Source organism: Atractosteus spatula, chromosome 2, assembly GCF_055471065.1.
Source record: "Atractosteus spatula isolate fAtrSpa1 chromosome 2, fAtrSpa1.hap1, whole genome shotgun sequence".
Lineage (NCBI taxonomy): Eukaryota > Metazoa > Chordata > Actinopteri > Semionotiformes > Lepisosteidae > Atractosteus > Atractosteus spatula.
In genome coordinates this window covers 31,515,342-31,542,742 of record NC_142707.1, presented here as the reverse complement: position 1 = coordinate 31,542,742, position 27,401 = coordinate 31,515,342, and the positions used below count along the sequence as shown (strand labels likewise).

General features: G+C 35.9%; 1 protein-coding gene across 15 annotated transcripts in view; it reads right to left on the bottom strand.

Moving 5' to 3' along the window:
* Nucleotides 1-27,401, bottom strand: part of eya4 (EYA transcriptional coactivator and phosphatase 4) — a 90,740-nt gene that overhangs the window by 27,566 nt on the left and 35,773 nt on the right. For 8 of the 15 annotated variants that reach the window (XM_088931534.1, XM_088931550.1, XM_088931542.1 and 5 more), the window contains 5 exons: nt 24,267-24,316; nt 19,280-19,401; nt 11,416-11,499; nt 9,929-10,021; nt 1,049-1,115 (listed from right to left, as the gene is read on the bottom strand). In XM_088931534.1, coding sequence (XP_088787660.1) covers nt 1,049-1,115; nt 9,929-10,021; nt 11,416-11,499; nt 19,280-19,401; nt 24,267-24,316 — 416 coding nt within the window. The remainder of the gene's footprint in view (nt 1-1,048; nt 1,116-9,928; nt 10,022-11,415; nt 11,500-19,279; nt 19,402-24,266; nt 24,317-27,401) is intronic. The other 7 variants (XM_088931500.1, XM_088931484.1, XM_088931577.1 and 4 more) reach the window with 4 other exon arrangements.

The following is a 27,401-nucleotide window of genomic DNA, read 5'->3' as shown; positions in this document are numbered from 1 at the left end:
AGTCTGGGCTGATCTACTCGGCTTGCTGCAGCCGCGACCATCACCAGGAATAGCGGAGTGAAAATGGATGGATGGATTTCTAATGTGTTTCTATGTGTAAGTCCTGCCCTCTGAGAGCTTTCTTCATTGGGCGGCACATATTTGCACTGCAATTTCCCTCACGGGATCAATAAAGTATCTATCTAAAATGTAATCGTGAGAGGTCCCTGCAGTCGGATGAGTGAGGAACAGTTCAAAACCAACCAGGTACTTTACTGTAACTTTTGCAAGCTTACAGTGTCATGTTACAGAATGAGCCAGTGATGAGAATACATTCATCTTAATTTCCTGGGCACTTTGACATGATGTATTTCAGGTGTTTAATCCTAGTTTTGTAATAATGAGCAAATGCTTCTGCTTGTATCAGTGGCTGTGACAGTGACAGAAAAATGACATGACTAGAGAAGTCACGTCTGTTTGTGTTGCTCGGTAAGCATTTCTGGCATCCACCTAGCACATACTCCAGGAACACGCAGACATGTGTGAATTCTGGTGCACACTGTACCATGCTGGCACCAACGATGGCAGCTATGTTGTTATTGACACATTCGTTTTTGTGCATCAGCAGTGGTAACACTGTTTCCTGTGTCACCAGAAATTAGCCGCTCAGGCCTTTGATCAGAGAAAACACTAATCCATCATTTTTCAAAGTGTTCACGCATTTTTTATAATTTCTTAATATACTGTGTAGTCACTAGAGAGGGGTGGGACACAAATACCCTCTACCGACCAACACCCCGATGTCTCCTCACTGCTCCATAATGGTAAGCTCTTGCAATGGAGCAGCCATCTTTACAACATGGTTTCTAGTGCCACACAGATGGAAGCTGGGTACTGAGTGTTCAAAAAGTAACTCCTAACAGCAACTTCAGTATCATAGAAAATAAAAGCATATTCCACATGTGCAGTATCAGTAACAGAAACAGTAAAATTCACTTTATTTATTAACTTACCCCTGAGAAAACAAATATATTACTTTATTCTGAAGACCAGTAAGTGATTAACTTACTTGGAAGGGTATATGGGTGGAGAATATTGATGTGCAGATCTGGGACTGTAACCACTGCTTGTTATTACTGTAAAGAAAGTAACACAGTAAAAAGTCACACTGAAAAATAAGCAAATAATATAAATAATATATAATAATACAAGCACCATTCCAACAATCAGCATTTACCAAGGTATGCTTCTGTTTCTTTCAACCAGACTCAGTACTGTGCAGTTAAAAATAAAACTTTTCAAATGTCTTGAAGCCTTTCTGGAATCCTAAGAGAGCACAATATTTTACGACAGGATTGCCACTGTTCAACAACATGCCTGTAATTTTAAAACCACCCATAAAAGATATAGAACCTTTATATCACAACTTTCTGCTTGTCTGTTGCATGCTTTGTTCAGCTGCAAAACAGTATGGAGACAGGACTTGGGAAAGTAATTCTTTTTTTTTTACAGTTCCTACCTACCTATCAGTACAGAAAGATTCTACGCACATTATATTTACACTTGGTTTTGCAATAAAGCCCTAGCCCAATTGGAACAAATCCAAAAGTTTGAATACTTTCTTTCTCTTTCAGCCATTTGCCTTGACTAAGACGGATGTACTGCATATACAAATTTTACAAACTTGAAAGTGTTGAACCAGTCCCATCAGAGCAGATCCAGACTGGGCAAGGATACAGTGTGTCTTTATTAGCCCATCTGCTATTCATTCACTGTTTGAAAGATTAAAGAACTACATTATGTAGCACAGGAATTGCACTCTCCTAATCAATCACACTGCTACTTCAAAGCCCGCAATACCTCCGTTATTCATTATCCCATTGGAAGCCAAATTCTTTTTTTATCAAATTTTACAAGTGATATATAACTAGATGTATAAAGCAATTATGAGCAATGTGATTTTTTCAGTTCTTTTTTTGTGTTGTTTTTCATTTAAAGCTAAACGGCAGACCCAAGGCCAGTACTGGTTTCCCCATTACTCATAGTTTTCAGGTTCATCTCCAGCATTGTTAGTTTCAGCTCCCTGTATAACATTGATCTCCATATCATATGGATAAAGAGAAAACTGTATTCTGCTGTGTATTGTAAGAAAAAGCCATTGTTTTAAGTAGCATCTGCTGACAATCTTTAAGAATAAGGGTGTTTGGCTCTGTCTTTACATGACGACACACATCCAACAGTCTGGTGATAGTAGGCAACAAATCTTGGTGCACAGGACACCACACAACGAGGGGCACAATCTTTTTCAAGATACACTGTATATATATATACTACTAATACTAGATTTTCTAAACAAAATTTGATGTTGCAATTAATAGTCACAATAATGTATGACTATTAATTTAGATTTCTGATATGATTTAAAGAACTATTTATACAGCTGAGCAAATGTGTGAGCAAATGTTAGGGAGTGGACCTGAGGACGCAAGGTTAAAAGGTGGAGTAGCAGAATGGTATATAAACCAGATTTGTCTGAAAAACCTTATAATTTGCAGTTTCACAAAAGACCACCAGAAATTAGTGTAAGGAAGGACTGATAGGTTACGTGTGCTGTTTATTAAAGATCCAGGTACACACTTGCCCCATCTGGGCTCAGCCTTGCATGTATAATGTATTTTTTAAATGAAACCTAGTTAAGGAGATTGTGAAACATTAGCGTTTGATCAACACTGAGGGCCGTTAAAAGCGATGCAAGATAGTAAAATCACACATCAATGCAAAGGATGGAATAATGTAGATACAATAAACAACTCAATCGAACTTTAGATCCATGTATATCAAACTTAGAACAGGTTCTCAGGCAACTGATCTGTGTCACCTGTCAACTCTGTGCTCCAGCTCCTAGTAACCAAATCAATCTCCTCAATTTGTAATTTACAGATTTCAAATTATTACAAGTAAAGAGTGAGACACAGTGTTTTAAGTCAATAACCATTACAAAATACAGTAAATGCATTATTTTCTTTACATGGAGTGGGAAGACTTTGTAAAAAACTGTTCAAATAACAGAATTAAAAATGTGCTTACCATTACATGTGATTTTCACTTCTTTTAACCTACTAACAGCCATTTAAGATGAGTATTGGACCTTCTGCATTTGAACAGTTACAAATGATAGGCCATTAAGCCCATCTGCATTTTTGAAATCGAGGGTCTGATATCCTACAGATCGTGTGTCATTGTTGAGTTTTTTTTAAATTTTTAAATGAAAGCTGATGCAACCAGCTTACACTATTTTAGTTTTTGCTTGATAGTGTGGAAACCACTATTTCCACAGTATTTAACCCAGATCAGCCTTGTAGACACACATATTTTTTTGAGATTTACAAATGAAGTTGTTTTTCTGAAAGTAAATGCTAAACAACTGGTACTGATAAAATAATGTTTACCCTTACTGCAGCTACTGTTCAAATTAAATTACTTTGAAATAAATTGTATTTCCCCTAGTGTTCTTAATATAGAAGGCTAAATTACAGATTAGTCCACTGTCGAAATTCGCTCATTTGCGTAGAAGTGAATATTAAGGGATGTCCTGAGATCACATCAGCTACCCAGAGCCTCTCTTTCCCCAGGAGTCAGCTGGAAAGACTGTAATTCTAAAGGATTTCCTAGCTCTACAAAGTCCAGACATCAAAGCTGTAAACTCTCTGCTTTCTAACCCAATATCACTACGTTTCCATTGCAGGGATTTAAACAAGAAGACTACTAAAATTCGAGAACTATATGACAAATATGCTTACCAGACAACAACAAAATAACATCAAGCTTGTAAGGTTGTTAGTAACTGACTGATCCTAGGGTCTTATCCAATCTTTACCTGGAAGACACCAGGGTATCATCTTTAACAAAACTGGGCTGCTTGTTTCAGACTTCCACTGCCCTTGAAAAAAGTTTTTTCCTTTCTCAGCTTAAAATGCTCTTTTGAAAATGAATATATTTTAATCCTACATTTTTACATTTGTACCATTAATAAATGATTTGTTTCTGCATTACAGTGACACAAACATTAAAAAACTATCAAATTTAATAGTTGAAAACGAATGAAAAAAGAGCATGAAATGTTTTATGATAAAACTATAGCACGGGGTAAACGTTAAAAGTGCATGGCTATCTTTTAGGCAGACATGTCTGACAATCTCATTACTTAGGAAAACAACCACCTTTTTATTCAAAACATAAAAGAAGATCTTAACTGATTTTTTTTAACACAAGTGCACAGTACAAGACCATCCACTGTTACATTAGCTCAAATCTACCACTGAAGTGTAAATACAGTATGTTCACATTTGAACTTGCCTTATATACATTTTACTTTTAAAATACAATATTTAATTACTTACAAAGGCAAACCTACCCTCATCATTTAACAAAACATTTTAATATAAAATAAAAAATTAAATGCATTCAAATATTCAATTACATAAAATTGACCTATTTTTAAATATTTCTCATCTGTGAAAAGATTCACAAATGGCATTTGAGACAGTAACTCTCAATGAATTCTATTAGAGAGAAGAGAAGCACCCTGGAGAAAACTCAGTATGTGTGAAAAGACCAGGTTAAATCTTTGGTCTCTGTATGAGGCTGTATCCCTTTAAATTAAATGGCTCTTAGCGGTCTTCAACATGTACAGGGCTTTCTAGACTTTATAATGCAGAAAGGAAAATGTTCTTCTTTCATGACAAAGCTCAAGTACAAAGGGACAGTATGAAAAGACCAACTGAATAACATAAGTAATGCCTGGACAAGGAAATCTACAAAACAATTAAAAAAGAAAACAGAAATCAATCATAATTTCCACATGAATGGTATTTTGAATGTAGAGAAAATTATACTCAGATGACTAAGAAAAAACTCCGGTCCCTGGCTTAGAAAAATAAATTCTGTACAGTTACACACTCATCTGTTATTAATACAATCCTACAGTATAGCCTCTGGAATATGCTGCCTGTCTCGATACTGTGCAATTCAGTCAGAAAATCTGTCAACATCTGTAACAGTTCTGTCTTTGGAAAATGAGCCTTGGTAACACCAGGTGGTCAAAAGACACTCTTCCTCTAAAAAAACAACATATTTTTCATTACTATTCAATATGTTCCATGGCACTATGATAAAGTCATACATCTACTTCTTTTGATGTATCTTGTAAGCATGCTGTCAACGTAAAAGTGGAGATTACACACTAAAAACTTTGTTGCTTTCCAGTAAGGTGCCAAGTCTTAATCATTACAAAGACAGCTTCTTCACTTGTGAAGACAGAGTGAAACAAAACAAAATCAACTTTATGCCTACTGTACGTTGAACCTTGGTATACTGTAAATATTTTGGAAGGTAGTACTATATATTAATTTGAAGGTCAACTGCACTATAGAAGAAATTAGAAAATGCTGTCTTCATTTTCTTCAATGCATTATTAAAATGCTTTTTTCTAAGATTAAATATACCTTTGTGCTCCCTGATAATTGATGATCTTCAGGAATCCAAGAACATTTAAAATATTCAGATTCGATTGGTTCATCCAGCAGCCACGTCTTAAATTTCACATGTAATTGGGGCAAACATATGGTCTATAATCCCCTTATCTAATTAAGGCAAACATACGTCTATAATTCCCTTGACACTTTGAAATAGGACAGATTTTAAAGTTACCCCTAAAATGGGAGAATTTATTTCATGAATTAGCTATTAAATCCTTGCTAAACTGTATTTAAAATTACTGCAAGGTGGCATTCCAAATGCTATAAAAATAATGTATTTATTAATGCTTTTTACGAACCCCAAATTTCTGTACAAAGACAATACAAAACAGAAGCAAAAAGAGCACGAAAGGAGAACTGCACAGATTATTTATTACAGATTATGTTGATAGTCAAGAGTCACCAATTATTGAGAGTCTCCAATAGCTTTGGCCAATAAGTCCCATGAGATGTGATGCTGCACCCTGTGTTGTGGCCTGATCTTTGTCTACATAAGAAGGCCAGAATCAGAAGATCTAAGACTCATTGACTCATATATTAGGTCCTGGAGCTAGACCATTATGTTCCTCAAACTCAGACAGAAGAACCTTAAACTCGACTCTAAATTTCACAGAGTCAGTGCAATTAGTTAGCAAATCAGGGACAGGATGGGAGTTAAGCTCTGATACAGAGTACATTTATTCAGGGCACAGGCTGCCGACCTCTGGACATACTGAAGCCAATTTAGTACCTCAGCCAAGAGGTAACATAAATGCTAAAAAATGATGGGTACCAGCACAGAACTCGGTGGAGCAATATTAGATTCAAAACAGCCAGGATTTATGAATCGGTTTCTGGCAGTCAAACAGGAGTTAAATCAACAAAAGGAAGTACTGGAGCTATGGTCTCTGAATAATGCGAACCAGTGGGATGTCATGATTGACAAAGTCAAAAGCTGCACTTAATTCATAAGGAAAAGGACACTTAGTAATCTTGTGTCAGAAGTCATAGGCAGATTTTACACTATTTTAAAGAGACCTGCTTTAGTGCTGTGTCTCTGCCTAAACTCTGACTGAAAAAGTTTGAAGAGCTTATTAGTGACAAGTTACGATTACAACAGAGCTGCAAATTAGTAATAGATTTGTAGTGATGCATTTGCTGTCTTTTTAATAACAGATGTGGTAGAAGCAGAGTTTTAGCATACTTTTGGCACAAACAAGATTTTGGGGACTCATTGATGAAGTTAGAAACAAATGGACAAAAAACTGAGGAGCTACATTAGAGGAAGGGGTGAAGGAATAGGGACAGTGTAGAAAGTCTCATTTTAGCTATCAGTGTAGATAGGCATCATCAACAGAAAAACTAATTTATGAAAGCAGGACAGGGCATAGTTGTCAGGGGTGCTACAGGTGGTCAGTAACTGGCTATTAATATTACATATTTTTTGTAAAATAACTGCATTTACAAGTTATTGCTCAGTATTGCTCAGCAGAGAAAGGAAATGCAGACATACTGTCTGTTTCACTTGTGTACTGGGGCAAAGAATGAGCAAAAGTAACAAGACGTTTAGAGTCACTGAAAAGAGCAGAAACAGCAAAACAGACTGGGCTACACTAGGGTTTATGTAATCTCCTCCACCACACTAGTTGAATTAATCACACTGAATCTAGAGAAGGCCATGGTCACACTTAGTGGGCAATGAAGGGACTAGCAGGTCCAGTAAGACCACAGTTCAAGTGCTTGTAGGCTGGAAGTGTCGACATCATCAGAAAGGATTAAGTCTACTGTACGTCCATGTTTACGTGTGGGAATTTTGACCTGCTAAATAAAGCCAAAGCAATCTTATGCAACAAAATCTGCAGTAATCCAGCAGGTAGGAGAATCCATGTGAATATTGAAATCGCCAAGAAGCAAAACAATTGTATAGCTTGGAAAAACAGTTAGCTGCTCTGATAGCTTAGTTAGAGAAAGTTTAGGAGGATGATAAACCAGAGCTGTTAACAATGGGTGAGATCCTTTAGTGGTAAAACACTAACTCTGGGCAGGAATTATATTCAGACCAGCATTTAAGCAATCAATGACCTAAATCACAATTTTCAGTATATCTTTTTCCAATGGCAGTAACAGAGAGTAGAGATTTTAGCAAACGTCTATGTTTTGGGGAGACAGTTTAGACATTCAAAATCACAGCCATAGCAATCAGCTGAATGGGGACGCCAATCAGACAATACAGCATTATTACTGGAGTGAATCTGAATCTATACTGTTTCCGACATGTATGCATTTAGTTATTTAGGGTACACCTAGTAATCTACTCTAGTTGCATCGCTGAAGCATAGTCTAATTCCCAGCCAAAAGCAAAAATAACATGAGCTCCTTTTTCATCATTTCTTTCTATTTTGTCAACAATATAGCGCAGTGCCAAAACTGTATAACTAAATATATTCAAGAATTATTATTGTTTATTTTGTGAATTTATAGTTTAATCCCTACATGTTATTGTCACATAGTTTATTAAGTACAATACTATCACTGACCTCCAATGGCACCAAATGACAAATGGCATTCCAGACCATTTCTGTTTTGTGATCTCCTTGTTTGAAGAACTTCTGGGGTTGTGGAGCTGTTTGTACTTCTCCACTTTAACAATGAGTTTTAAGCTATTCATCTTTGGAACAGTTCTTGAACTAAACCTTTCACTGAGAACAAACGGGATCTGAGCTGTTATTTGTTTACTTTGCCCTTGACCTCATCACTGATCATCCACTTCAGCTGCAGGGTTTCCAATGACAGCACAATAAAAACTACTGGCAATCGTGCTGTCCTGCACCTCTGCAAGCATCCGATAGCTCTTCGGAGGGTAGAGGGCCATTGGGACACCATAATAAAATGATATGAAATAAAAATAAAACATGGTCTTATGTATTGATTTTTGTGTTTTTAAGCTCCCCTTAGTCTTGCTCTTTGCTGAACTGCTTTGCTGATGCACACTGCCAGTGCAGACTGCAGCATTGACTACGTTGGGCACATAACAGGAACGGCACATGGATGACAGATGGGCATACAAAACGTGTCAAAATGGGTGTAAGATTAGCCCTCAGAGCTATTATAGACCGAACAGCAACCAGAGCCCCTGTGCTGATACAGATATGCAGAATTCTCAGACTGTGAAAGTGATCAAATTATTCAGTGTTCAGTTTCACAGTGAACAAATGGGGCAAGACAATCCAGCAGACGGCAACCAGCACTGAGCACCAGCAAGCTGCAGCCGTGTCATCAGAAAATCCAACAATGGCAGTGGACGCAGCACCTCACAGCACCAAGCCACACAGTGAACCATTTAATGCTGCACAAAAATGGTGGACTGAACTTCATTGCTTCATTAATGCAGCCTTGCAGTACTTATTGTAACTATCGAGTGTTCAGGGCACACCTTGCAAATTCACTTTCATTTAAAGGCAACTTCAAAACCTAGTCCTGCTTCAAAGTTTAGATTGATTTGCCGCATTAGAGTAAAATGTAGTAAACTACTGTGAACTTTTACTAAAACATAAACAGGTATTGTAAAGCATAATACAAGTGCCTGGAAACTATAGGAAAGTAAACTTTATGCATGGTATCAGTGAACCAGAAATGTTTTGTAAATTTACCCAGTTAAAATTTGTGTACTTTTAATAATGAACTCCACTACCTACTATATACAGTATCTGTATCAGAGATGAGCTGTCTGTGCTACAACATGTCCTGTGCATTAAAAAAGAATTACTGTCTAAACGGTAAGAAACATATACAGTAAGCACTGCTCTATTTGGCCCTCCTTACTACAAACACCTTCCAAAACAATTCTCATCTGGAGTAGATACTGTGGCCAGGAGGTGTTCTCTAGTGTTTTATAATGTATTTACCCATGTGCACAAACCACAGCCTACACAAATCTGCCAGATACAGCAATAATGACACGGTTAAAGTCCACTCCATTTTATATTTTTCACATGTTTCTGAAAATGATTGCTTGGAGTCGGCGTGATTATTTAAAATAATAGGTCATACATTTCGACAAGAATGTTGTCTGTTTTTCCCCCATTTTGAGCTTCAGGTTTTAAGAAAGTGAAACGGTGAAAACACAAACTCTTAGTGCTTAACTGAATATTTTTTATGTGTGTTCAGTTCCTGAGCTGTGCCTAAACTGAAAATGTTTAATTTAGTCACTGACAGTTCAAGTTCAAACCCACCCCTGGTCAAGGGCAGGGATGTGGGGTTTAAAAGTAATGAGGCGGAGTTCACAGCTTTCATCGGGTGCACTGGAGGAGACTGACTTTATCTGCGGATGTCACACATACTTGCGTTCAGCACCGTGTTTATGTGAAGGCGCAGATAGAGCAGCAAAACTGTGGGTCACTGCAGCTATGTCAGCCACGCTGTTAATGCCTTACCTGACCCAGCATATGTGTCAAGTACTCCATCTCCTGTTGTTGTTGCAGTTTCACTGCTGTTCATTGGCTCTGTTTTGACTGCAAGAAGAGACACTATATAGAAGAACAGGCATACATAAAACTTCTTTTTCTCTTCTCACAAGAAAACCTCATTGGAAAAGGGTCTTACATGACACACGGAGACTAACTGGCAACTGATAGAGTGGTAGCAAAAATGAAATTCTGGGAGGAATTTAGAAGAAAAACATATACCAAACATCAGTAAAACAGTATGAAATATCAGTAAAAAAAATCTAAATTAGGGTTTTGACTACTTTATTAGAATAACCTGATTAAATACAATACTGCACAATATCCTACTGTTCCATAGTGAATTCCATGAGAAGGTTTTCATGATAAGCATTAAGTTCTCTTGGGTTTTGTATAATTGCCTAGGAAAGTCAGGATTAAATCACTGTCTAATATTTGATAGATCTTCTGCTTAAATAATAAAATTAAATAGTATTTTCATTCTGGTTTTTTCATCATGTGGGAGAAAACTACTGTATATGGTCTACAGTTTGGTGATGCGCCAGTACTCTACAAATGAATCAAAAACCTAGCCCTAAAACCTCAAGAAAGTAGTCCAAAAGCTTCCAGAGAGCAAGGCCACTGAATTGTAGTTTTTTTCTCTAAATGTTGTTTGCAAAGGAATCAATAAATAATGAAAACATTTGCAACTATATCCCTGAAGAGTAGCTTGTCCTTCATTTACAGCAATCACATTTCTTTTCAAATGGCTAGATTCTTTGTTTCCTTAACTTTGTCATATATTCATTTTGTATTTATTGTGTATAATTTAGTTAATTAGATTATAATTTCAAACTGATTTTTTTAGAAAGAAAAATCAATATGCCAGTACAATACAGTATATCAAATGAATACAAAACATTTCTTTAAAATCATAAAAAAGCATTTGCTATCACACTATCACACAGCAGGCAGATTTGACTGTAAATATGTTCTTGATCAAATAACAGGAAAGTCAGGCAATTATAATGTGAATGTGTACATTATATATTTTATTACAATAAACTGCCGACTGTCCTGTCCGATTTATTAAATTCAAATACTAGGATGTATATAAAACATTCTAGTAGGATACAATTTATAGGAAGAAAACATTCCTATAAAACTTCTTTTTTAAAGAAATAATTGTCAATTACTGCTAAATGCTGAAAACATGATTATTTAGACAATGGAAAGAAATTGACTGGATATTTAAAAACCAAGATCATACACCTAGGTCATAAATCTTCACTGCTGGTTACTTTTTTTTCTTAAAAAATATGAAATCAGATGAAAGAGAAAATGGAGAAGCAGATAAAAACTCCAAAGCAATATTCATACTTCAATTCACCATAACCTTTCCTCCACACCTCCCCCCAAAGTCATAACAAAGCACTGCAGTCTTTAGTCACACTGTCACACTCATGCACTGACTATACCATAGTCTTTCATACTTGAGGCTGAGGAAGGGGTGCTGCAACCCAGCAGCCAATCTGCTGTGTTAAGAATAGTCATGTTCTCGCCTGAAGGAGGAAGGACATTGTGATTTAATTTATGCATTAACATTACAAACTGGTCAATCAGTCTAGTAGTGGGAATCTGTTGTCACTATTGTAAAATGTCAGGGATGAGCCAGCACAAATATTGTTTTGAAAGGAAAAAAGGTATCTAATAGAATAGTATGCAGTAATAGCAGAAAAATATGTCTTTTGTGGCAGAAGGTTGCAAGCAATTCTGATGCTTGTTCTCGACTTAAATACTTTGGTGAATGCTACTTAAATTACTGTTGTAAAAGCCTTTCTTAAAAAAAAATCACTGCCAGAACAGCTTATTCAGAAGTTTAGCCAAACCTTAATTAATGTGAAGTAAAGGTGAAAAGTACTCAAAGTTTAAAAGGTATTAAAGTTTATTTGGCGTAACTCTCCTGGCTGAGGGAACAGCAGCCTGCCCTTGGGGACGAGGCTGACAGGACTCCCCCTCTCCTCACGAGGAATGAGCCAGGGAGCTGCTGAAGGGGTGAAGATGGGATGGAAAGAGGGGTGCGAGAAAAAGCACAAAGAGGTGCTCAGCAGGTGAGATATTTATGAAGTGCGGAAAAGTGGAAGTTTAGAAATTTGACCTCTTTCTGAACGTCTGTTCAAAAGCAACATTTAATTTAAATTAAAAATCGGACTGCACAAAATCATATTGCTTAGTTTAAAAAAATGTTTTTTGTCATATAATGTGTGTGACTCATTTCAGATAATTGGATAATGCCAATTGTTATATAAAATGTGGTTAAATATATATACCACATAATGTGGTATAATATATAAAGTATTATTACAAATATTTAATGGAAAATATCAAGTCAAGCTACTGCGGTTCATGGATATACTGTGGCGGCCATCCATCCACATAATCTTTCATAACATCTTGTTAGATATATGTTTCTAAAGACTGCACTTCGCTGTAATATTTATAGTTATGGCTTAAGCCAGTAAAATACTCTTTAGGTTTTATCTTCCTGGAGCTAGTCCTGAAGGACATTAACATTAGTCAGCAGTAAATCAGTAGAACTGGTGGTAGTCCACATAAATCAGCAGGGGGTATGTGCAACCCGCTGTTATGGAATATAGTAAAAGGAGATACATATATTTTTATTAACTGCTTTTCAATACAAGTTATAGAGAAAAACAGATAGTTAACTAGACAGATGACTGTCCAAACACAAACATTGTAAACATAACATTTTGAAAGAAGAATATTAAATATATTTGATCAAAAATTGATTTTTAGATTCCTAAATTTAAAAACACATACCACTTTTAGAAGATGAAGAAATGGCAAACATTGTATTATTAATCCATAAACTTTTCACCATCTGCATGTCACTCAGCAGCAGTTTTGCCTGTGAGTGGAGTCTGCCATCACCCTTGAAGTTATTTTATTTCACTGGTTAAGAACGGCATGTGTACAAGTCAGGTAACATGGGAACTGTAGTCCCTCAAAACCTCAAAACAATGCAAGCAAATAAACCCACCTGGTGTGACTTGCCTCATTGCTTTGACAAATAAATACTATAAAAATAAATAAATAAGGAGAACAGCAACAGTTAAGCACAGCAGTAATACTAATGTCTTTGGTTCCAAATACAGAACTGTAAAGGTGTAAGAAGTGTTGCTGAAGAGTTTCAATGCATGTTTTCCAATCAATTTTGCTTTAGTATTTTGGTATTGCTTAGACTGTTCTAAATGCAAGGTGAGATATTCTATTTTTCTGAATATTTTCAGTCTTTTTACCAACGACAATGAATTTGATTACTTAGTGTACAGATTACTACTTGCAGATTCACATTTTTTTTGAAGGGGAGTGAAATCAGGGGGAGGGGTTGCTAACCTGTCTTCTTCCAATGATACAGTTTCACATATCAAACTGTGTGTATGGTAAGAATGACAGAATTGTATTGCTTTCAAGAAAAATACTGTCAATGTGCTTGCTAGATCATTTTTAAAATTATAATGCCACTGCGCACAATCACAGCTCTAAATTACATCTACAGTACCAACTTATTCATCTATAAAATTACAAAACACTACTCCTAAACTTTTAAGTTGTGTTGTGAGTTTTAAAATGAAAATACGGGTGTGGGTCAAAATGCAATCTTGCACATTTCTGCCAACTTTCTAAAAATGTTCTACTTTTCTCTCTTACTCACTTGCACGCGCTTCATTTTACATCCCTCCCTCCACCTTATCTTCACTGCTGAAGCAGCTCCCTTGCTCAAATCATTGAAAGAGGAGGTCATTCTGACAGCCTTATGGACAGATTGTCAATTCCTCAGTCAGGCAAGTTAAACCAACAAAGCCAATAAAGCAAATTTAATCCATTTAGGCCTCTACTTATTTAGGACTTAAACTTAATTACTGAATGTACAAACTTGAGAAAATATTTATGCCTATTTTATTTATTTTTACATTTTCATACAGTATTTCTCAACTTGCCTTGCGTACTTTTTACTTTTCTTGTTAATAGTGTTTTCTCTTTACATGAGGTACTACAGTATATTTTTCAAAGAGGATAAACAGATTTCCATTGTTCGGTCAAATTCTGATAATAGATAATGACGAAAACAACCTAACAGATGTAAAGGGATAGCATGCTTAATACTTTAACTCGCCTGGCTGAGGAAGTGACAGTGCTGGTCAGAGATCACCGCCGTCAAATGCCCCCACAAGAATCCCAAAACATAGATGCAGATTTCGAACACTAAGCTAAGAGCAAGTTGGTTTAGCCATACTTTTGCTAGAACCAAGAAGTAGGCGAGTGTAGCATGGAACAAATGAGAAGCGCGTATGATGCAGATGTATGCTTCATTGATCAACTAGATTCTGATATGTTATGCATGACAAGCGAGTATGATGCAGGTGACAGCATGTCAGTCAGCGAACAGGCAGTAGTGTTAGTGGGTAGCAGCCCTAGCTGTACTGGCTTGAGTTTAGAACTCTGTAGTGAGAAACAGAAAACACTGCAAAAACAAGAGGAAAGTTGCTGCTAACTGAAGTTCGCTAGATGGAATGGATGAAAATGTGAGCTGAACCCCCAAAAGGTGAAGAATATCAGCAAATATGTGGCTGAAAGCTTAGGGAGGGGGAAGAGCTGAGGGCCAACACTGACCACTTGGACGCCAACCAAAGGTTGGGGTAGTGTGTGTGGGGGAACCCAATGCTCTATCAGCCAAGGCTGCTGGCGCTAGGGATAATGTTTGGATGGATAAGGATACCCAGATATGGTACAGTCTGATGCTTGCACCCGTGAGGTGGAGTGGGATTAAGTGACTGAGGGCTCCTCTGGGGACAGCAAACAGAAGGATTGCACAGATGTGAGACAAAAAAAACACATATAGGCTAGGGCTGTAGGTGTGGTGGGTCAGATGCTCGACCAGAAACCAGGGAAGTGGAAGTGCGAGATTAGAGTTAGACTTCCACCTGAACTTCTTTTCAATAACACAATTATAAAAGGAAATACAACCTACTATGCAGGTACAGAATGTGCATACTTTTGAAATGTTGGTAAACCTTTTTTCTCTAATCTAGCATACTTTTAAAAGGGAAGCAACACCAAATTAAAATTCTCTCTTGATTACTGAACATTGATGTAGATACTTTATACAGATTCAAAAATTGAAAAATAATAATAATTTATGTTCAAGGTGCTTTTTGCATGGTCTGAACTTTAACCCTGTTAAAATCATTTTTAATCTAAGAATTGCGTGACAAATGTAATTGCCAGAGGAATGTATGATTGAACGGCCATATATACGTCGGTGCAAGGTTAACATTCCAAACGTCTCATTTAGGAATGTAATTTTAAACTACAAGGGCAGAACAAAGGCTAGACACCTGCATTCAATTACTGATGATGATTACAGCCACTGAAGTAAAAAACAAAACATGCTTATGTGTTGTCAATAATTACATGGTTCCATCATACAGTAGGTCCCTATTGTTGTGGATCATGTGATTGATTGCACTGGGGATAGAAACACTTTAATCAAATTTTAAATCAAACCTAAGAGAAAATGTACTGAACATGCATATACTGTACATTTGCCTTATAATACTTTTAGCTTTGAAATATTACAGTAGTAGATAAATGGAAGTATGCTTATGAAGTTAACTGGGGTTTATTAAAGGCAAAAGATTAGTTTTACAATTTCTGTTCTAAATAAAATAATGGATCCATCCATAAAAGGTTCACATTTATCCTGGAGTTTCAAAAACAACTTATATTTTACTATTTAAAATTAAAAACACTACTGGTAGTTTCATTACAGATTGTTGTAAAAACAGCCCTATAGTCCATGTACAACATAATGAGTCCGTGCCATGACATTTGTATACAGTACTTGTCTTTGATGATGGACACACTAGGTATTGATCACTTATGAGTAGGTATCTGATTGGAATGCACCATGTGACCATTGGGGTTGCCTTCTAAAAATGCTTTAGAAAGATTCAAACACTAGGCTTCACACAATGACAAGACGCAGAAGAGTTCAAAATAAACTATTTATAACATAAAACTATGTATTTTTCCATTTAAAAACTCAATGTAGTTTCGTCTTTAATATGCATTTTATTGTGCTATAAGGGGACATAGTTTATGGAAGAACCTGTGGTGGAAATGACTGCTGTTGGTGTTTTTGGTTTGGTCAAACTAGCTCTGAACAGTTGGGTGCTGTACATTTGTCCATTCATCCTGGAAGAACTGCTACAATTCATTGGAGGGTCAATGATGGATTTCAATCTTCAAACCTTGCCAGAGGGTATCTATTGGATTCATGATAGGACTGGGTCACTCAAGGACATCCAGTCTCTTCTTGTACTTCAGGTCACTGTCCTGTTGAAGTGTCTATTTCAAAACCAGCTCTCTGGACTGGGATCTTGGTAGGATCTGAGTGGTACAAAGTACATTCCACTACTTAACTCAGAGGAGTATGTAGCCTTTTGTGATCTGTGCGTCTTCACAATTTCATCTCAGATTTGGTAAGAAAACTTCATGGTCATGGTCTTCACGGTTGATTTGATTAACAGTATCGCTGTGGGAGCAGTGGTTTGAAATTCAATGTCGATCTGTAAGAACTTACAGACACAGATGCAAGTCATTGAAGTCAAGTGAGACCACTTTGATTACCCTCAGAGATCAGAGGTGTTGAATACTTACTCAGCTGAGAATCGTCTAAATTTTTTTGAAAAACAATTTAAATCTGAGTTTATACAATATCAGCATTTGGAGTGTAATCAGTTTCAAGTGACTGTGTAGATTGTATATACGGTATAAAGTTTTGTTTGAAATAATCATAAGCTCAAAGTGCACCAAAATATGGAAATTTTGCAGCAAAGTAAATAGTTTTGCAAGGCACTGTTACCATCTAAAACAGGAAGGAAAATGTAATTCTCTCAACAAAGAAAATGAAGCAACAGTTAACTTACAGTAAACTGTCAGCAAATACATGTTTTTGTATCCATTGTAATGGTGAAACCACAAAACACAGACAGTCTGGTCCCTTTAAGATCAAGTACACAGTAACCTCCTTGAAACTCCTTCAATATTCTAGCATTAAGCAAATATGAATAGCTTTGTAATTTGAAGAGTATCTCTTTTACTAATTGCAAAAACCCCTCTTGAAATAATATGATACCTTAGTTATAGAGAAGAGTATTGAAACAGCATGACCCATTTATCAAGCAAAGAAATGCTCAAAGCGTGCTTGGCATTATAAATTATAACTAAATATTAAATGATAAAATGTTTTTGTGATTTTATTGGTGTATATGTTGCTATATGTTATTTCTAACTGACTGCTTGCAACAACTACACAATCAGTAAACGAGTGTTTGATTTGCTTAGAAAAGCAAATGTAACATTCAGCCTTATCACAAACACACAGCATGATGTCTGAGACTATAGTGAATTGGGAATAATTAACAACCAACTACAACAAACTACAGCTGGTGCTAAAAAAAACAGACATAGAATTAAGAGAAAATGTCAGAATATTTCACCTTGCAATTTGTACATTCTATTCTAATTCCATTGCCCATCAAATTTAAACATTAAGGAGCACTTAACTGAAAAATATGCAAACCAACTCTGAAGCAATGCAGTAACTTTCACAGGACTGTATTTAGAACTGAAACATCAGTGCTACTGCTGTGCTTAGCTGTTGTATTTATTTGACAAAGACATGAAAAAAGCCACACCAGTTGGATTTATTTGCTTGTATTGTTTGAGGGTTCTGAGGGACTAAAGTTCCTGTGTTACCCGATTCATGCATTACCTAGGGAAATCAAAACCGCTGCTGAGTGACATGCAGATGGTGAAAGGTTTATGAATTAATAATACAGTTGTTGCCATGTATTAATCTTCTGAAAGTGATATTGTTTTTAAGTTAAAAAATTAAAAATCAAAATTTGATTAAATGCTCAGTATCCCTTCTCAGTTTTGTAGATCAATCTTGTGTTTAAATTATATTATGTTTGGCATGTACTTACAATATGTATAAAACTGGACAATATCTAATTTTGTTCCACTTTTCTCTCTATAGACTATAGCCTTAACTACAGAATAACAGATAGACAGAATAATAAATGTAGCAAGATATAATATTTCATGGCATAAAAAGTACTGCTAAAAAAGCACAGAAAAATGTAACAGTCCAAAAACCAAAATGTTAAATTGATTGGCAAAGCTATAAAATCAAAAATGTTGACTTGGAAATACATTTGATGATCTTTTAGTAAAAGAATTCTGAATACGTAGTTGTCTTGGCACTGTCACTGTATGCCTTCAAACAAAGCTCTGTTAAAATAATTTTCTCTTCTCTAATGTACAGTTCTTTAATGTGTATTGTGGTTGTTAGGCATTGTCTCCTATTATAAATGCTGTTTGCATTAGAAACACAGTTTCATAATTTAGATATTTACAAATAAAAACAATCCTAAGCATAGTGACCTGCCAGTAATAATAAGATGAAACTATACTGTTGCATGGCAATAGTACTAATATTGATATTAATATAACTAATTTATTTTATTTAAATAATGAATCAAATTGCCTAAGTTAATCATATATAGCCCAACAATGCACATGCACATGAAATAAATGTATAAAGTGAACTAAAATATTTTTGTCATCCTGAAAATCTTACTGTACAGTATTTCTATAAAATAAAAAAAAACTAAAATGGTTTAACTTAAGAATAATAATTTCATTTTTTGTGTCAGCACAAAAAGTATAAAAGGAAAGAGCACTTTGGTGTTGACATATTACAGACGTTTGATGCTTTAATATAGTTTTTGATAGAAATAGTTTCCAGTTAAATCTGGGCATAGAATCAAAATCTGACAAAGGCTGCCGAGTGGTTTTAAGAAAATCTAAGGGCTGCATGCACTGTTTATATAAATTTTCAAACATTTTACTCCAAGTGTTGTTTTTTTCCTACGAAAATGAGGCCATAATATAGTGCCAGTGCTTCTTCAAAGACTTGGGTGCTAGACGTCCAATACACAAGTCTGATGGTCTATTAGGACCCAACCCAGAGCAATTCCCATTGTGATCTTGTAAGATTTATATTTCTATGGTGTATCACTGCCAGGCAAATGGAAAGCAGTTGGAAAGGAGAAAAGCTTTTATCTAATGAAAAACATGGTAAATGGACACAGAATGATGAATTACTGAAAGATGCAAAGTAATTAAAAATCGTTTACACAAAGACTAAGATAATTACGCAAAAATAAAAAACAACAATGACTTTCTTACCTCCCGTTCCATTGGATGTAACTGAAGAATTACTGAGGTTCGACTTGTCCAGTTTGGAGCCAGGAGTGTCACTGCTGCCTACTCGATTATGAGGACTGGCTAAGTCCTGCATTTCCATAGACCTGAAAGACAAAACCTAGGTCAACCTTCAGCATTCCATACACATATACTTTTAAGATAAAGTTTTAAGGCATAGCACATGCATGCTTACTGTAGACTTGCCATAAAAAAAGAGCAGCTATCTGCTTACTTGCATTTTCCAGGCTTCCCAAACTCTGCTTCAATAAGAGCTTTGGGCTGCTTTCTATAAATGAAATCCCCTATCCACTAAAACACTATTTCCAGCAAACCTACTGTATATAAATTAATAAAGATTACAGTTTCATTTTGTTGTGTATACACTACAATAGTGTAAAGAAAATGTAAATTTCCCATTTATATTATGCATAAAGTAAATTAATACACTACTGTTCATTTGTTGCAAATATTTTAAAACACATTTTATAAATGCATTATCAATATGTGATAATTTCTTTAAAAAACTAAGGCTTCTTTTCTGGGCTGCACAATGACACAGTGGTTGGGATTGCTGCTGTTTCCTCTCACAGTCTAAAGATATACTGGTACATTAATTGGCTCCAAGAAAACTGGCCCTGGTGTGAGTGTGTGTCTGTCTATATCTCTGTGTGCCCTGTGATGGACTGGCCTCCTTGCAAGGGTGTATCCTGCCTTGCACCTGTTGCTTGCTGGGATAGGCTCCAGCTCCTAACCGTGAACTGGATGAAGGGGTTAGAAAATGGATGGATGGAAGAGCTGCTTTCCTTTGTTTGTCTGTAGCTAAAGTCCAACCAATGATACTTTTGTAACTCTCAGACATATCACTTTAATGTGTATTTAAGTACAATTGTTCCCAGAATTGTTTAATTAAAGAAGATGTTTAAATCGGAGAATAATAAAAATTGAAATTTACAAAGACATAGACAAGGTCACAGTGAAGCCAGCTTCTCAAATCAACAGGATAATTTAGGTTACAGAATGTCTATTAAAATCAAGATGACAACATATTAACCTCTTGTTCAACATGTGAAGGAACAGCAACTGATCACATTTCAACATGTAGAAATGTAGACATTTAGGATTAATGGAACATATGTTTTTCATTTAAAAAAAATCAAAACAGTTTTATTTAATTTTTTAACCGTGTGATGAAAACTTTGTACATTATAAAAATGTGGATACATTTTCTGTTTATCAATAACAAAATGTGAGACGCACACATGAATCAAGCTATAATCACATGTCGATACATTTGAGAACTATGCATATTAATGCTGCAGCAATACAGTATAACATGTTGGTATAATACAGCCACTTTCCATTCTTTTTTGACAATGAAAAAAGTTTAACTTCATGAAGATCTCAACTTGTGGAGAATGTTTCTAGAGACCTTGCTTATCAACTTTAATTTTTTGAAAAATGTAGCAGGGAGGTTGGAGTACAAATAATTTATAAACACGCAAATGAACTATAACCACCGTACAAGAGTGTCAGATGGTAACAGTTCTTATCAGTGTGAGGTAACTTAATCTGTTCTGTCTAGACAATGAGACAATGCTCTTTGTGCTGCAAAGATTATTACAGTTACAGAAAAAGAAGTAGAGGTCACACTTCGAAGCTTCTAGCTGGCTCTTCTGATGCGACGTGCTTGAATGGCAGTCTTACTGGTGAAGGGGTTGACAGATCAAACAAAACTTAAAGCAAAGCCCTGTAGATCCCAGCTGTGTCAGATGTCAGTTTAATCCAGGTAGATATAAAGACTGTTGATTATGAATTAACAAACTGTTAGCATCTTGACCGCTGACTTCAGTTCACATGCAGGTAGAAAAGGCAAGTTTAAGTATTGGAGAGTAAAAAGTTCAAACAGTTTGAAAGGTAACAGGAGTCCCTTAAAACTTTCTAAATTCTGTTCCAAGGTATAAGTGCATGGCAGTGACAAAAATAAAGTAGAAATAATATAAAAGGTGTAGAATCTAAACAAAATTTAAATTCCTTCAGAAATTGTACTTCCCATTTTTAAAGAATGTGCAGGAATATTAAATGAGGGATGTAAACCGATACAATTACTTTCAAAGGTTTGGAGAACACAGACTATTAATATTTTTGAGAAAACATGTTTACGAGAAACTAATAATTGTTTAATTTGATTACAAAATATTGATTATATAAGCTATTTCACAAAGTTCAGCATGTCTGAATTAATTGTATTACTAATATCTGATATTGTCACAAATTAAAAAAATGAAGTACATTCAGTGGCTGGACCAAGAGGTTTATTACAATTTTACAGTAGTATGCGAAATATTTTGGCAAATGAAAGCTATGTATTCCCCAGAAAGGATTTCAGCAATATCTAGCTTCCACACCAGGAAATGAAACAGGTTCATCTCCAAGGTTCCTTTTTTCAATTTCAATTGTATTTTTTCCAAAGAATTACAGGTGATAAATATTAAAAAAAACAACTCTACTTGTTCAAGTTTAACATGTTTACTAACTGGAAAATTATCCCTTAAATTTTATTTCTACCAAATTATCAGGATTATAATGATATCAGGATGTCATTTAAGTGAAAATGAATGAATTATTGGCCGTTTATGTACAATGTATTGGCTGAGAAAACAGTAAGAATTTGCACTTGAACATTTTTTGTATATGCATAATTTGGTATTCCAGTGTTCATACTAAAAAAATCACACCTTGGCTTACATTTAGTTCACATTATATGGATTTGAACATAACCACTGATTTTTAGATTAGTGTATATTAGGATCTTTTAAAGCTGGAATCATGATTTTTGTAAGTTTTTGTTTTTCAATTGAATTGCTTGAAAAATAAGATATATATGAAAATATTAAATACAGAACGACAAATTTTCAGCAACGGAATCTTCCTTTATGACTTTGGAAGAAAATCATAATGCAGAAATTTTGGATGTTATGCTTGTTGAATAACATGATCACGACTGCAGCACTAATTCTACAGTATATTCCTTGTAAAGGATGAAAACCTGAATCTGACAGAGCAAAACAGTAGAGGGAGCCCAGTGATACTGGAATAGCATTTCATAATCTTATAAATAATAATAATTGCTAACACTTATATAGAGCTTTTCTGGACACTTCACTCAAAGCACTTTACAGGTAATGGGGACTCCCCTCCACCACTACCAATGTGTAGCCCCACCTGGATGATGCGACGACAGCCATAGTGTGCCAGAACGCTCACCACACATCAGCTATCAGTGTGGAGGAGAACAGAGTAATGAAGCCAATTCATAGATGGGGATTGTTAGGAGGCCATGAGTAGTAAGGGCCAATGGGAAATTTGGCCAAAACGCCGGGGTTACACCCCTCCTCTTTTCAAGAAACGCCCTGCGAATTTTAATGACCACGGAGAGTCAGGACCTCGATTTTATGTTTCATCTAAAGGACGGCACCTTTTTACAGTATGGTGTCCCTGTCACTATACTGGAGCATTAGGACCCACACAGACCACAGGGCGAGCACCCCCTGTTGGACCGATAACACCTCTTCCAGCAGCAACCTTAGTTTTTCCCAGGAGGTCTCCCATCCAGGTACTGACCAGGCTCACACCTGCTTAGCTTCAGTGGGTTGCTAGTTGTGAGTTGCAGGGTGATATGGCTGTTTTCATATGACTTACGAAAGTCATCAGAAATAAAAATCTACTTTTGTTCACGACTGCCAGATTTAGCATTGACATACAGTAAATAAGACTCCAGCTAGCATCGATGGAAAACAGATACATTTATTTATACAATTCCGTAGCATGCTATATATTTATATTCAATATCTCATCACCCTCATTAAATATGTAAATCTGTAAAAATATGCAAGGCAGGAAAACAGCTTTGTATTTTAATAATTCTTTAGTTCAGTTTTATGAAAATAAAACAGATTGAAAATACTAAATTTGGCTTTGATTGTATTCTGTTATGTTTTATTTTTAGATTAACAATCTGTTACAGCAGTCTGTCACATGGCTAGTATATATTAAAAATTAGTGTTACTTGCTTCTTTCTTTATTAGGAAATTGTGTGTGTGCAGGGAGTATTTAATATTCCATATGACAGAGGTTAGTTATCTCTGCCTCAACAAACTTACCCGTCACATCTACAACCTGAATGTTTCCCTAAAGGGGAAAGAGGGCCAAGCAAGACAAAGAATTTGCCGATACATAAATGGCACTCCAAGAATTCTCCTGACAAAGTTCCCACTGTACAAAACTCATTCCATCCACATTTATTATAATGCACTGGAATCCAAAAGCAACACATGAGAACCTACTGAATAAACAAAGGATATTAAACAAAAAAACTCAAGCCAGAGGAGACACTTACTGTACTTAATTGCAAAAATGCTTAAAAATGCTTCAGCACCCAGTTTCAGTAAACTGTTAGGCTCCCATTTTCTGCATAGTACTACAATTTAGAAATTAAACGTTTTCAGAAATAAGAATACGGTTATAATGGGCATAAAGGTACATGCCCAATGGATGCACATTGTCATAGACATTATTAATTGAAATGGGGGATTTCTTATTAAAATGTCAATGGTTTACAAAACCACCATAGAAATGTTCTCCTTTTTAGCATATTTGAGATTAAGTTGATAAACAGAAGGGGCCAGATATATATTGGATAAATTGTTTTTTTATAATGGTTCTTAAGCCAAATTACAAAGTAAAAAAATAACAAAAACTGGAGTCTAAATACAGGTTGGAAGCCACATACAGACATCTCGGGAGGCTATAATTACTTTCATAGCTGTTATTGCTGGAATGCGGCCAATAAGCAGCAACTAAAATAATAAATTAAAATTATGAATTTCCTCTTTTTGCTAGGGGCTTCACAACAGAATGCCCCTTCATTTATTCTGTTTGCATGCCAATGTAGTATGACAATATTAGTTACCTGGTATTGGAAGGCTCTGAAACATGTGATTCGTTGTGCGTTTTCTTTACCTGTGATGGGGAAAAAAAACAACAAAAGAAAACAAAAAATATTGAAAATGATTTCTTCTAGCTGAGTCCAGATACACCACTCGTGCAGTACTTCATATGTATCCAGTTCGACATGCCATGATCTTTATAAAACACTTCCCAATACTTTGCAGTAGCAGTGTGAACTCACTGAACAGTACCTTCCATTATTGCCTCCATGAACAGCAGCCAAATGCACTTCCACAGACCCATTAGCATGTAAAATACTCTGGCTCTATCAGCATGGGAAAAAGAACAAAGACACCAAAGAGCTGGGCCCTAGAAGCTGCTGTTCTCCATTCAGAAAAGTACATTTATAAACCCAAATTTCTACTGCCTCCATTTCCTCCTTTACGTCTGTGAAATAAGGAGGCTTTTGGACGTGGTACTAGCTCTTTCTAAGCTGAAAACATTAAAGAAAGCTGGTAAATGACCTGAAATATGTCTTGTGACAAAAAGCAATTTCCCTAGAAAATCATTTGTCACACGACGCTACTGCACCTCAGAGACCAAAAACACAAAAGGGATATCACTTCACATAATTAACAACCTTGTCTCTTTGTACTCATTAACGTGATTAAATGTTAAGTATCTACTTTTACTGCTTTTAATAAACAAATATCAATACTGCTGCTTCACAACCCACCTACAGTACAAGATCATGTTTTGAATCTGTACTGAGGCAATGTTAGGATTGAAAACAAAATTAAACCAAGCCTAGGTTTAATTAATCTTCGCTTCAACCAAGATTACTTTTTCCCTTTAGGCAGAACAAAAAACAGGGTTATAAAGAGACTGAGCACTGATGAAATTCAAAGTAATGCAGACTACCAAGTCCTCTCAACAATTATTGTGTTTAAGAAATACTGTACATGTTCTTATGATCTGTGGCATTTGGAAGTATTCACTACACTGTTTATTCTGTCTGAACTATTTTTAATCTAATTTTGCTTGAGTCAAGTTACAAGGCCATAATAAATGTGGGAATGATAAGAAATAATATTCTATACCGCGTTCTGAAACCGGTTCATCTCTTTTCATAGTATTGCTCACCTTACTCAAACTAACATTTTCTTTTTGCTCTATACTTGTTTCCTGACATTTAGGGGGATTGAAAACTAGCAAGGAAATAAGATGCAAATCACATGCCATCTTAAACTTTTTTCCAAATTATCTCTCCCGACCTCTGGCACCACAACTGAGCCCTTCTTGTTTTAAGGGATCCTCAGTCAAGTCTTGGCTTGAACAGCTATAGGATCATCAGGCCCCATACTGCATATGCAAGGTAAAAATTAAGAAAAGTAAAGTAAAATAGCCTTCAACAACACCTACAAACAGTAATATTATTCTGGCATTTTGCAGAGTTTAAGTGTGATTTTGGATACAGTTAAAGTTACTTGTATTTTAGTCAACCAGACCTCTTTAAAAAAAATCAATACGCCTTCTCTGTCCACCAATATGCAGAGGTACTGTATGATTGTGCAGTTTCAGACTAAATGTCATAATTAATTGGACAGCACAAACAGAATAAGGACGTTATTCTTACTATTAACTGGATATGCTTCCACAGATGGGCATAATGTGACCAAAAGTCCAAGTCCAAGCTGATGTGATGTGATACTACTTTCTTTAAGCTTACTCTGTCATCATCTTGATTAACGTACAGTAGTTTAACTGTGGCAGTTTTAAGGTCCTCATCTGTTGGGGCTATTACAGAGGGCCCTGAGAACCATCAAGGAATACCCTACAGAAACCACATTACATCACTGCTTAATAAAAACAAAACAAAAAACACATCTCATAGTCTTTCCATCACACCAGCAGTGACAGGCAGGGGTTCACTCCTGCTTTGTAGGGAGTTTGTTACAGCTGGGTTTTAAATTCACATCAGCTGTTTCAAAGTGCCTTATTTTGATGATTACAAGTTTTACTGATTTCAGTCTTTGGATGGAATAAGACCGATATCCACAATCCAAAGTTCCTTCCTTATTTGTGTGTATAAATATTAAATTCTTCATATGACTATTTGGGGAGGGGGGGGCAGATGTTTAACTTTTTGCTTTAATTTAAAACACATTTTTAGTGTTATGCATGTACTGTACTGTATGCTCTGCAAGCAAACCTCCGCAGAGAAAGGCTACAAAGCGCCCCTAGTGATAACTTCCTATTCTTATGGTGAGGCCATCATTTTCAGTGCCAGAAACAGTTCAGAGGGATCACTGCTACAGGAGGTCTAATTTTCTATACTGATTGGTGCACACATAGTTGTATTCTTTCCATCGCCTAAAGCTTGAAAATCAGAGTTGGTTATTTCAAAAACAATCGAAACACTTGTTTTCTGTGCCAAATTTGAAGAAAGCAGTAGAAATATGTGCACTCACATTATATATAACCCATTTTAAAACCACAGAAGACTGAAAAACCACAGGAAAATTTATAGAGAGAGGCAGAAAAGATTTCATTTTCATAAGTTTTGAACTGAAAGTGTGCGATACAAAAATGCATTTTCCAGCAGTTCAAGTTTACTGTACATATTACAAGATAACTCCAGCAAATTCAAATTTGAAAATAAATGTATCTTCCTGTGAGACCTGTATTAACACTGTTACTGTTGTATGAAATCCATTAAATACTATAAAATCATTAACACAACCAACCTCTTATTTCCCACCATTGCCTCAAAGGCTCACATGGAAGGGTTAAGAATAATTAATTAATCACAGTGTAGCAGCAGGTATTTTTATTCTATAAGAGCGATTAACTGCTGTCTAGCTGCAGAATAAAAAACAACAAATACAGTAGTTAATCTCTGCCTATTGCCTCACTTGGCAATTTCTCAGCAGTGGATGCAGTATCCCAGCTAGACAAAACCCAACCAATTTTGCCACATCTACCAGTGGAACCATGGAGGGCACTGTGGTGATCCTTGTGGGTTCCCACACAGGATTGGTAGCCTTGCACAGCCAGGTCAAAAACCACTGAGCTTGTGAGGGCCTAGATCAGCTTACACACCGGGTTAAGTGCACTCACTGAGCTGAGACAATGAGAACCTATATCATCGACATTT